Source organism: Eucalyptus grandis, chromosome 1 (genome assembly GCF_016545825.1).
Source record: "Eucalyptus grandis isolate ANBG69807.140 chromosome 1, ASM1654582v1, whole genome shotgun sequence".
NCBI lineage: Eukaryota > Viridiplantae > Streptophyta > Magnoliopsida > Myrtales > Myrtaceae > Eucalyptus > Eucalyptus grandis.
The window spans coordinates 51,139,265-51,152,048 of NC_052612.1; the positions used below are offsets into that span (position 1 = coordinate 51,139,265).

The following is a 12,784-nucleotide window of genomic DNA, read 5'->3' on the forward strand; positions in this document are numbered from 1 at the left end:
TGGAACCTATTTGCACTTAATATCAAATTTAAACTAAACTAAAAGACATCAACCAACCAAGTTAAAAGTATTGAGTAGATCAATCTAACTTTGTCCCTAGAGTTTTCACTTACCTTGGACAATTCAAAATTTTAATCACTTCAAAGCCAAATAAACAAGAACAAACATTAACAACTCTCAATCTTTAAGAAAACAACAAAATTAGCTTGATAAGAAGAAAAAGAAGTCCATGAAGTTTTACCTAGAAATACTTGAAAGGTGAGATTTAAAGCTCAAACAGCTCAAATTGAATAAACTTTGGAACTTGATTGAAATTTAGGGGGAGTTTGCACTTGAAGACAAGAAGATGAAATCGCTCTACCAAAGAGAAGAGGAAAAAAAAACATTTCCTTCTTTACTTATTTTATAGAATAGCTTCAACTCATGTTAATTAACCGGGGTTATAAGTGTGATATAAAGTAATTAGAGCTAGATTATTATGCCATTCATCATGTCATGCATGATGTAATTTGATAAGCTAAGTTCAATATCGCCATTTTAGAGCATGTGAGTTATCACTTAAGTGACGAATGACAAGAATTTGAATGGGAAGATATTTGATTGGAAAGAGAGAGAGAGAGTGCATCATTGGCCAAGTTAAATATATGAATGAGAAAACATTATTTGAGTTGTAATCATTTCAAGCACTAACAAGAGAGATAGAAAAGACCTTGACTTGTATTTCTCTTGAGTTAGAATTAATAGATATTAGGTAACTAAGGTTAAAAGCCATGATGACATTGGGGTTAAAAAGAGAATGAGAGAGATGTATATAAATTGAAAGGTTAGGAGAGGCATAATTGGTCCTTCCGCAATGACAAATGAATTTTATAAACACCCAGACAAACAATTTCGAATCATGCGAATCCATCGGCGCGCTGCTCATTGCTAAGCGGATGTGCAGGAAGGGCTCATCTGTCCTTTTCCTACCTCGTTCGTGTCGTCGGGCCAATGGGAAAGGGGGAAGAAATCAAGCGTGACGTCGATGGACGGGTTCCTGGCTTTTGCCTTTCCTGAGGCAGATAAAGAATTTTAGTTCCAGAGTCTCGTCCACAAAAGTCAAGATAAAAGCTTCTAACTTTGGGCTTCAAGGAGAGAGAAAGCTCCATTTCTATTTCCATCGGTATGATGCTTCCCCTGCATTAAGAAGAAAAACTCCCACACGCATGACGCACGTGCACTGGACTGACAGACCACACAGGATAGAACCTCTCCTAAGATCGCCGTAAATAGTAGAAATGTGCAGGGGATTGTACTGCAAAGTATGTAAAACAAAATATGATATAACGTGGTATCGTGGTATGAATTTTGTTTGTTTTGAATTATTATTTCAGTATCTTTTTTTTTTTTTAACATTTTGCAGCTCAACAAAGTATGTAAAACAAAATATGATATAAATATCCATGTGTGGATTTGGGTTAACATCCTCCATAATCATTTAAAATCAAAACATCTCTAATTGTTAATATTTTAATCAGAAAAGTAGGATTTTTTTAATCCCCTAGCTATAAGTCTTCTTGCCTTTTTGTCTCTTGCAGGAAAAGTAAGTAAATCAATCCCACAAGGTTTTTTATTTGGCTGATGGATGGAGACAAAGATGTCCCATTGGCTATGTGCAGACTTGAACGGTACATTGAAAAGTCCATAATGGCAACATCCTAGTAGCAACTTTGAGAAAATATTGGACGCAGCTGGATATCCACCTCAGCAATATACAAGACCATTCTATGAGCGACACATGTTGCTCGCAGCCCACTTCTCCGAAAATTTGAACCCCTCTCTCCCCTCATTTCTTTCTTCGCTCACCATTTCTTTATCCCTTGCTTTTCTTGTTTTTTTTTCCTCATTTCCTTTTGTCCCGTGACTAGTGACTGACCATAAGTGAGGGCTGGCAAGGGTGTCGTGGCCCTCGCCTATGACCAACGAAGGTCAATTTTGTTGGATTCAACAAGGGCTCAACTGTTGTAGCTAAGATGAGGACTGCCCTCATTGGATCCAACAAAAGTGACGATGCCCTTGGATGAGCATGCCCGAACAATGCCGATGACAGTCACGGACGAGTATCGGCATGCTCATGAGTGGTTTGTCCATGGCTGGCCGCTGCAATCAAGCGACACCCATGGCCTTAGAAGGCAAAAAGAAAAGGAAGAAAACAACGGTGAAGAAGAGAGAGAAAATGAGAGACAGGCAGGACATTTGACAACATAGGCGTGAAAGCGAGTGTAGAGAGAGAATGAGGCTCATGAGAGTTTAGAATGTTTCTAACTTGTGGACTTGGGTACAACATGTCACAAGATAAATGGACTAAGATTTTGTTGAGTCGCCTACAATTTAGGTTTTCAATATTTTCTCGCTTTTAAGAAGGGTCTTGCTTGAAGAAATTCAGATAAGAATACGATCAAGATGACGACCAAAAGCTATGGAAAAGTAAGAAATTGCGTTAATAGTAAAGGAGTACTTTTATTTTAAAAAATCATCTTATGTAATTTTTTTTTTAAATTAACGTAAAGAAGGAAGTTAACCATGTTCAAATCTCGGTACTCTTATTGTTGTTGATACATGATGTGACTTTTGAAAAAATGACTCTTTTCTTTTGGGCTCCAGAGCTTTCGATTCTTTTACTTACATATTGGGTCGAGTTATTGGAGATCCATTTTGTGTCCTTTGATCGTCTCCTTGTTGATGATTCATTTTACTTTATAATATCCTACTTTTTATGAATATGATGGTTTGTTTATTGAATCTTGGAAATAAAACCAGTTCTAATTTAATTACTAGAATAACATTTAAACTTAATACAGGAGTGATATTTTTATAGAGATTGATTATTATGCACGAATTCTTACTTTTTCACTTATGCTCGGACACTGTTCAATTATGTTATGTAGGACCTTATTTGAAGGAGCCCACAGAGAAATTGCGCATTTGTTACTCGTCGAAAGACAGTTTCCGTCGCTTTCATGACTACGCTGCACGGACTACGTAAGGATTAGGACAAGCTCTATTTTATAATATAACCCAGCCACAACCCCCCTCATCTGCGGCCTCATCACAGAACCTCATCTCAGAGACAACCCGCTTTACTTCGTTTTCGTTTCTCAGAGAATTCCCGCGTCTCGCTTTCTGTTTCTCTCTCTTCTCTTCTCTCACACGTTAGCTATCTCCCCTCAAGACCCTCCTGAGTTTGTTCCCTTTCGTTCATCCTCATCATCTTACATAACACGCGTCGATATCGCCATGGTTGATCTTATTCCCCAGTTCAGAGTCCCAGCAATCATGCCGAGCGCTCGAGGGGCTCCATCTGAACCGGCAAATCCGGTGTCTGAAGACAAGATTTATGTTATGGTCGAGAAGGACACGAAAGAGAGCAAAGCAAGGCTTGTTGGACGGTGCAGCAATCAAAAGGCAACTTCAAGATATGTATCATTCATATTCTAGTTCCTTCACGGACTATCCCATTGGGCAAGTGAACGTTTTTTCTTCTGTTTTCTTTGCATATTTCCATCCACCGATTTAGCTATCAGTTTTTGCTTCAAGAGTTTTCATTGATTGTAAAAATAAGAACTTGCCAGGCTCGCATGGATATTATACACGGATCTTCCATGATGGACAATAGTTGTGCCATAAATTAAAATTCCCTAGGGTTTCGCCATGTGGGACCAAATTGGATATCCTATTGCTTTTACCTGTTCTATTACTGTCGATCTTCATTCTTTTTTAGGTGCTCTTTCCTGCAACGAATTAGAATAATTGTGCTGTTAATTTGCCTTTGGCTCGCAGGAGTCCTAGGTGCTCGAATCCCCGCAAGCTCAGCGAACGAGATAGTGTTGAGAGAACACAGAGAAAACGAGAGGAAAAACATGCATATACTCTTGGAGAACTACCAGCTCTTTTGTAGACAAATGAGGGTAAATTTACCTCCTCCTCCTAGATGATTACTTGTCCTGGTCGATGACCACATACATATGCGCGGCACAAGTTTACATGACTATATATGTTTCTTTATTTAGAGAGGAGGATGATAGTGAAGCAAACTCATTGATTTATTGGTTAACAGGTACGAACAGAGAAAGAGTATATAGAATCGGACAGCATTGAAGAGGGAATCGTGGAGCTTATTCGTTTGAATGGGATCAAAAGGCTTGTAATGGGTGCGGCAATGGATAAGCGCCATTTCAAGTACGTACAAGAACCACAATACACTCCCACATGGGTTGTGGACCTATTCATTCCACAACACTCCTCTTTATAACTAAAAGGACATGCTTGTTTGGAACCTTATTGCATCATTAAAATCGATCCTTAATCCTTAAAAATGTGTTGTACATTTCTGATCTTTCAGGAAAATTTGGTAGCGCTTCTTGAAAGCAATGTCCTAGTTCGCTCGGAGTCCATCACTATGCATCATGTATTACCAATCAGTCTTATTTTCCTACAGAATGAAAAAAAAGAAGAAGAAAAAAAAAATCCGGTCACGTATCTTTTCGAGAATCGAAAAGTCTCGTGTCATGTCTACAATTTATGTTTGGTATTGTCTGCGTCACACCAAATTAATTTACTGGCTTCTTAGGTTTCAGATTGGTAGGAGGATGACAGAAATCAAGTCCAGGATAGCCATCTTTGTTCGCGATAAAGCGCCCATCTCTTGTCAAATTTGGTTTATCTACGATGGGCAGCTCATTCACACAAGGTTGTCCTCCAGCTCTTTTACTTTGCTCCTTCAAAACAATCCAATGCCCACGTGAGGGTGTAAGTGAAACAAAGTTCCACATAGATCTATCTTGTTGCGATAGTTGACTGCCTTAACAGACCTAGAATTTTAGGTTGGGATGAGGCTGGGACAACTAATTTTATTCATGTTTTGCATTATGCCTTCTTTCTTTGAATGATATGGCTAAATACTTGGGAAATTTTGAACTTTCGGCCGATGGCAAATCAGTTTCCCTAGATCCACTTATGTGACAATTTTGGCTTCGCCATTAAGTTGTTCTCACTCTTTGTCAATACAGGGAAGCTCAGACGGTTCAAGCAGTTGTAGAAGTTCCTAGTAATGTGCCATTGCTGACGACTTCAAGCCCTAGAGCCGGTAAGTCGATTCTCTCCAAGTCGCAACCCTCCACACTGCAGAAGAGTGGTACGGCGAAGTTGAGCAATCCATTGAAGCAATTCTGACAACAACGTTCTTTTCAAACCAATGTGCAGTGATGCCACCTCCTTCTTCTTCCTTAGATAGCTCTCGAGTGCATCCTAATGCGGTAAGTTTTTCCCATCGTCCGCAGTTGTGTCAGTCGGTCTATCATACCAGCCTGTCATCAATTTCCCACACTCAGTTACGTGCACAATAACATAACGAATTGTCATTTTCATGTTCTCTAGCCAGGAAGCCATGTCTCTAGCTTTGCTTGTCCTATTTTATAGCCAAGAATATCTAATTCTTTGTCCTTAAAAAGGAATATTTTAACCTTACATAATTGTAACACGATATGAATGAAAACGATGCACGAGAAGTGCTTGACGAGAAAGTGATGACTTGTGCTGAAGCGGATGTAGATTTCATTGAAGGCAGGCCAAAGGACTCCAGGAAGGTAAAATGTTGATATGGTAACTGGAAAACTTTGCTATATATCGACCCAGACGCTCTGATTTTTGTAAATTGCTCATTTTAGAAATGGAAATTTTCTACTACTTTTACTCAAGTCTGATCGTTGAGGACCTCCCTGGAAAAATCCATCCTAAACTGTAGCACAAAGATACCATGTATGACATAATTTACATGAAGATGAAAGATGATTTATTGACTCGTGGCAAAAAATAAACGATGAACTTTCGAATGTAGCATTATGGGTAAACTTTAAGAGGACATAATTGCAGAGATTATATGCTGAGAAGTTGAAGGAAGAACTTGAGAAGGTGATGGAAGAACTTCGCATTGCCCGGGCCCAGAAATCGCAGCTGAAGGACCAATTCGTGGAGACCGACCAGAGCAGAAAGGAGTTGGAGCTGAAAATCATTGCAAGCGAGGAAATGTTGCGGGCTTTGATACAAGAGCGAGAACTGTTGCGGACCGAACCCAAGAATGCACTCCTAAAGGCCGAGGAGGAGAGCAGAAGAAAAGGAGATTCCTCCGGCACAAAGTACTTCTCCGAGTTCTCCTTTACCGAAATTGCAGAAGCTGCGCAGAACTTCGACCCATCCTTGAAGATCGGGAAAGGTGGCTACGGGACCGTGTACAGAGGTTTGCTTCGACTTACGCCAGTGGCTATAAAGATCATGAATGGTCATAGCACGCGAGGTTCACAAGATTTTCAACAGGAGGTAACAATTCTCGAGTATCTTCTACTTGTTTACAAGTTTTCTCTAAACCAAAATTAAGAGTAATAAAATTATGTAAAGACTTGGTTCATCACGAAGTAAATTTGTTTTCCACAATAATATCACCATGACATCACGAATTCACAGTAAGAGGACATTAATCGGAGTGATTGAGAATATCATTATTGATCATCGAACTCTTGATTGAATATCTCACAGATCAATGTGTTGAGAGAGGTGAGGCATCCTAATCTCATCACGCTCATCGGCGCTTGTCCTGAGCCTTGCACTCTTGTTTACGAATATATACCAAACGGTAGCCTCGACCATTGGCTCCGCGACAGTGACAGGGCGAAGCAGCTGCCATGGCGAGCCCGAATATGCATCGCCACAGAGCTCTGCTCTGCCCTGGCCTTCCTCCACTCTTGGAAGCCTCACAGCATCGTCCATGGGGACGTCAAACCGGGAAACATCCTACTGGACGCGCACTTCAAGAGCAAGCTCAGCGATTTCGGCATGTCCCAATTGCTGTCCGGGGGCAAGCGATCGAGCAACAACACCACCGTCGTGCACCTGACCAAGCCGAAAGGGACGATCGGGTACATAGATCCTAAGTTCCTCGTCACGGGAGAGCTCACAACGAGTTCCGACGTATACTCTTTGGGGATTGTACTACTTGAGTTGTTGACGAGGAGGCCCGCCTCAGGAATAGCAAATGTAGTGCGAAAGGCAATTAAAGCAGGGACTTTGGCGGCCATCTTGGATCCATCGGCTGGAGAGTGGCCCTATACGCTGGCCAAGAAGTTTACTCATTTGGCTTTGAGTTGCTGCGAGATGAGCAGAAGGAACAGGCCAGATCTCAAGTCGGAAGTGGGGACGGTGCTCCAATCGATCCGAGCTTCCTGTTGATAAACCAAGACTTCCGAATACTCGGAAATTGAGCGATATACATGTTGTGGTTGTGTACTTGATCTTTAAGTAAATAGACTTACGGGGTCATCTGTCGATGTCATCCTTGAGTACCGGCTGATTTGTGTGTATTCGCAAATATAGGTGTCTTGCTATGTCATGTATATACGTACCTACCATTGTTCTTATGAATAGATTTTTTTTTCTTGTGCATTAAGTACATGGATGACGCAGAGGAAGATACACTTGGAGAATGATTTCAAAGCATATTTTCTTCTTAATAATGAAGAGCCATTTATATTTGTTGATTCCTAAATTTTGACAATTCGGTCATTCATTTATTGCATAAAATTTACGGATTAATTTTTAACTCTTAAACAAAAATATTAGAATTAAATTACATAACATGTAGTTTTAGGAGTATTTATTTTATTTTTTATTATTGTATTTGCATTGAATTGGTGACGAATGAATTTGAATCAATGATTTTGAATTTTAATTTAACGAGTTAGACTAAACCTACGGAGAGAGGGAATTGGCTCAATCATGTTATTCTCTAATTTTTTAGTAATCGGTAAATTTTTTATATATTCATACAATATATACTCCGAGGGACATGTTTCATTGGAGAAGGGAAGATTTCGGATGAAATATAAAAAATAAAAGAAGTAAAAAAGATGCAAGTGACACGGCTCACAGACGAAGCATGATCCAAGACCGTCCGTGATGCGGCCGTGTCATGTACAAGGGCTGTCCACGAGCAGCCCACGACCGATCCATGATCCTCACACGATCGCATGTGCAATACAAACAAAGGCCCGTGCACACAACCCATGATCGACCCATGAGCAATGTTCTACTGTTCAGTCCTATTAAACTCACTTCACGTCCGCAAACAATTCTCGTGAAAGAAACACAATTCTCCGAATCTTTCCTATCCTTTACGTGCTAGACTTTCTCTCTTGTTTCCACTTAAATTTCTATGTATCTCTATATTCTAGACTTTCGGGAATATGACAGCTAATATTCTTTTTCCACTTCCATCTCCTCCATATTTGACTGTAGAGTCTCGTCAATAGCTACAACCGACCTTCTTCTTTTTTTTCTTTTTTTTCTTTTTTTATCAAAGTGAGCAAGTAGATTTGAACTACCTAATCTTGTGTCAAAAATGAAAACATGATTAAATGCTCTTATCTCATATTACTTGATACCCAGACGAAATTCTACCGTTCATGCAACACAAAAAGGTTTCCAATGCCTAAAACACCAATATTTAAGGGTAAAAGATAATCGGACAAGATAACGAAAATATCATCAGTTTCTTGATACCTCATTAACTAGATCAAAAGTGATGCCGCATAGGCCTGTGTAGGGAGGGAAAGTGAAAAAGCTTATGGAACTGGAAAACTATGGTGAAGGATCTAGCATAATTCCATAGACTATAGTACATAGCCGGTATTAGATTGACATAAGCTGCATGTGTCCGAATAGAAGTATAGCATAATTTTTTCGTTCTTCCAATAGCGTTTCACTTTTGGTCTCGAATATTCCCACATGATTATTCGTATATACCTCTCCAGATTTCCTTGCGCAAGAATCTCGTAGATGTAAAATACATTTTAGCTTAGTAGTACTCACTCTCTCAGGAGGTCTCCCAAGGCCGGTAAAGGATAAGGTCTCATGTACGAACCTCTTCCTCCATTAACAGGGCTACAAATGTATATCGGAATGACGTTGGAGGGGATCGCTCCCTAAGCTCTTGTCGTTTTATTTAGCCTAAACAAATGAAAATGAGATGGAGATTTGTTCGGAGCTTTCCTGATTTCAATTACCAACGATCGGTTTAGGCGAAAATAAAATTCGAGAAATTGGTTTTGAATTCATTCGGTGTCCCAAGAACGGCATTGCCACCCCTTGCGTATAGAAAATAGTTGGACGCGGCTTCTTCTTTGAAGACCTGCGGACAATGTCCCTTTCATCTTATAGCCCTTACCGAGGAAGCTTCATAGCAAGTAAACCTCATTAGCTGGTCTTTACTAAGCTGGATAATCTGCGGACACATTGCTAAATGACAAATGAAGTCAAAGTCATCGTTCTTTGGTTTCCAAGTAGAGAAGTGGTCTTAGCATTTAATTTTTTCGTGTTTTTATTAGGATAAAACCAACCACAAAAGAGAGAAAAATCCAATGATCTTATCTTTTATTCACAAGGAAAACCCTAGGACAAAAGCCGTACTTCTTAGTTGGAAATGGAGGTTTTGACGAAGTTATTAATTGTACATTTCCTGCCATGGTACATGAAAATATTGTCTCTTGAACTCAAAATTCACGACATTAACTACAACGTTTTGAAAGTGAGGTGCCAATGAAACAATCCATGAGTTTAATTTGTACTTGATAACTAGTAAGTCATGTTTGAACAGTTATTTCTAGATCTATCGATTGGCTTTCATTTTTGGCCAACAATCATAAATTCAGTGTTGCACAGGTTTCCGAGCTTATCAATTATCAGTATAGCTTTGTTGCTCATATTCCATTAGACGAAACATCCTTCCTTTAATAATTTTTGGTCCGATTAGTGGTCTTATTCCATAGTGAATGTAATTGAATTGGCTTGAAAGGACGACCAATTGAAATATGGGGCTTGGAAGTTATTATTGATTGTGGGAGGTAAAATACTATTATTGAAAATAGGAGATCTCTTCAAGTTGGATTAAAGGGCAATCCACCATTTCAACCTATAATTTATCCTTCATGGATTTTGCTAGAGCTTTCTTAATTAGTAGCACTGGCAATAGTATAGTCTAAGGGTGGGTGGTTTGAGGATTTGTATAGGTTCTATCTTGAACCTAGAACCTATCTGCTGGAACAGGTTTTTTATATTTTGATATTTAGAACATCTCCCGTATACCTTATAACCTAAAATCTAACTTGTCACAGGTTCTAGGATCGGTTATTGGTTTTATCCATGTTTCTTTTGTATTATTTATTGAATGAATGCATTGAATAATCACTTTTGATGATTACCACTTGTTGTTATAATTTATTGATCATAATTTATATTTTAGACCCACAAAAAATATTAAAATTTTACAAAATAAAAGTCTTAATTATAAAATGGATACTCAGACTAGTGATTTTAAATTTTACACTCTTCATCGAATGTCATCGAATACCGCATGATCACACAAATAAAAATACAAAAACTTATTTTAGGTTTTAAGTTCTATCTACCTAGGGTGCGAAACCTACATGTCGAAATAAGTTCTTAAATTTTTGAAATTTAAAACATACCTTGTATCTTGGAAGCAAATAGGTTCCCACTAGTTTGATTCCTTGGTTCCAAGTTTTACTCTGGAATCGTGTTCATCCCTTATATAGCCTTAAGTGAAGCCTCGCCTTAAATCCTTCCATTGCTTCAAGAAGCTCCTTGGCCTTTTACATTAAGACTATGTTTGCTAATAGGAAGGATATATCGAGAAAATCAATGATGATCACGAAAGAAGGTATTGTCACGAAAGAAGGTATTAAACACAAGCTTTTTGTATGGAAATCATGGGAAATCCGCTGTTTTCTTTTCATGATTGGTTTGATTCGGCGAAAGGGAGATTTTACACGAACAAGTCACGTAGAAACAGGTTGGATCTTTCAACGCATGCCAACGCCGTTTGAATGAAAAGGCCGAGGCGGTGGAATGTTCCCTCGCCGGCTGATCCCCACATGACTCTGTGGACGTACGGAGCGACAAAGACCGTTATCTTGTTCACGGTGGGATCTGCAACTGCGACATGGGCCCACTTCATAGACGGTTTTGATGACAAACAAACGACAAAGGCATTGGAGAAAAAGGAGATAAACACTATAAATGATTTTTGAAATTTTATTCTCAAATTTTTAATTTGCTTAATGTAGAGTGCATTTGATTCAGCGCCTATTGATACTCATAATTGACCCAATTGTCATGTGCTTGTCATGAGAGAGAATATAACATTTTGACAGAAATGAGCTACGGTCATGTGCATAACACATGGGTAATATTTAATATATACTTACCCATCGAAGGACATAGAGGCAAATGCCTAGTGAATGACGATAAGATAAGGAAATGTCAAGTGTCCAATTGTTGAAATACAATGACGGACGGTTAGTAGCTACTTGTATGAACCTTGGTGGCAAAATACCTTAACTTTACCTCACAGTATAGTATTATTTCTGAACTTTTAATTTGTTCAATGTAATTTTTGAACTTTTGACATATATTTAATTTAGTCTCCAAATAATAAGGAAATGTTCAATGTTGTCATTTAAAAGAAGGCTATATTGAATCTATTACATCTTTGGGATAGTCGTGTCAACAGAAAAGGGGAAGAAATTCAGTTTGAAGTCAATAGAGGATTCCCATATTTCCCCTTTTATGGGCTGTTAAGGAAATCTTTTATGATGTTTTGAAAATGACAAAATAAATCAAAAGCTACTAACGTGTTTAATGGCTGAATAATAGACTATGCAGATGATAGAATATGTAAATGATATTATGAAAGTCTATACTTGGAAGAACCAAAAGATAGACTTTATGCTAAAATTGAACTTATTCAGAATGTGTTTAGACCTTAAGACTAAATATGTTCAAAAGTAGAATATGTTTAGACTTATGTCCAGATTATAAAGTCTATTTTAGATAGAAGACACTTAGACTCTATTTCAGGATGAGACACTCAGGCTTTACTTCTAACAGAACACACTCAGACTTTACATACGGTGTGACATCCCGATTTTTCAATCCTATTTTCAATAAATTGAGACAGGCATTTCGTTGGCACGCATAAAATTATTTTCCTTGAGTCGGCCACTCATGTGAAAACTAGTCTATAAGGTGAAGCCGTTAAGAGATTCTAATGCATCAGACTCGAGAATTTGACCAGGAAGCGACCTTTCGACCGAGCTAATTTGCAAGGGTCATTACGACACAAATAAAAATCGATTAGAAATCGGAGATAGGTCGACTCGACAGAGGCATATGATCAGGTGTGGGTGATTCCACCAGATCGCACAATTCTTGTCGATCGGCATTGGACTGACTTTTCCGTCGATCGGGTACCATGTGTCCGTATTTGAAACCTTGAGATTACCCCGACAACCGAAAGTCGCCAATGTGTCAAAGATGTACATTGTGGCTTGAATTAATCAACCACATGTCAAATGCATTAAAATTTTTAAAAGTTGCCCGGTAAATCAGGACGCGCTAGTATCGTGCCCAAGTGAAATTAACCGTGAAATTGAAATCGAATTCTGAAATTGGAAGTCATGGTGTGTCACAAATCTTATTAGGAACATTGGATTTATTTATGGACATTAATTGTACTCATTTAGAAGAGAATTGATTGGAATTGAAGAAGATGTTGTACAAGATTTTATGCCCCGGCAGAAAATAAAATTGGACCTATTGAAGATTGTTGTGGAGGATTGAGATAGTGGAAGATGATGTTATCCTAGGTCATGGTAGTTGTGGGCAAAGGAAGGAGGAG

The 12,784-nt window shown here is 38.7% G+C and overlaps 1 protein-coding gene across 4 annotated transcripts; it reads left to right on the forward strand.

The window, feature by feature from the left end:
- The first annotated feature begins 3,076 nt into the window (after positions 1–3,076).
- Positions 3,077–7,477, forward strand: LOC104445903 (U-box domain-containing protein 33). Of its 4 annotated transcripts, none has more exons than XM_039309214.1 (6): positions 3,077–3,947; positions 4,097–4,218; positions 4,610–4,788; positions 5,049–5,294; positions 5,977–6,354; positions 6,571–7,477. In XM_039309214.1, the coding sequence occupies exons 4-6, from the start codon at positions 5,244–5,246 to the stop codon at positions 7,258–7,260; spliced, it is 1,119 nt and encodes a 372-aa protein (XP_039165148.1). In that variant the 5' UTR covers positions 3,077–3,947; positions 4,097–4,218; positions 4,610–4,788; positions 5,049–5,243; the 3' UTR covers positions 7,261–7,477. The 4 variants fall into 4 exon arrangements, with proteins under 4 accessions (XP_039165148.1, XP_039165153.1, XP_039165143.1 ...); XM_039309219.1 differs by having other exon boundaries at positions 4,610–4,729; positions 5,876–6,354; XM_039309209.1 differs by having other exon boundaries at positions 4,610–4,729.
- Positions 7,478–12,784: the final 5,307 nt, after the last annotated feature.

Coding starts and splice junctions, on each gene's coding strand:
- LOC104445903 (XM_039309214.1), top strand. CDS start 5,244: ATGCCACCTCCTTCTTCTTCCTTAGATAGCTCTCGAGTGCATCCTAAT. Junction 5,295..5,976: donor CTCGAGTGCATCCTAATGCG/GTAAGTTTTTCC, acceptor CGCATTGCCCGG/GCCCAGAAATCGCAGCTGAA. Junction 6,355..6,570: donor CACAAGATTTTCAACAGGAG/GTAACAATTCTC, acceptor AATATCTCACAG/ATCAATGTGTTGAGAGAGGT.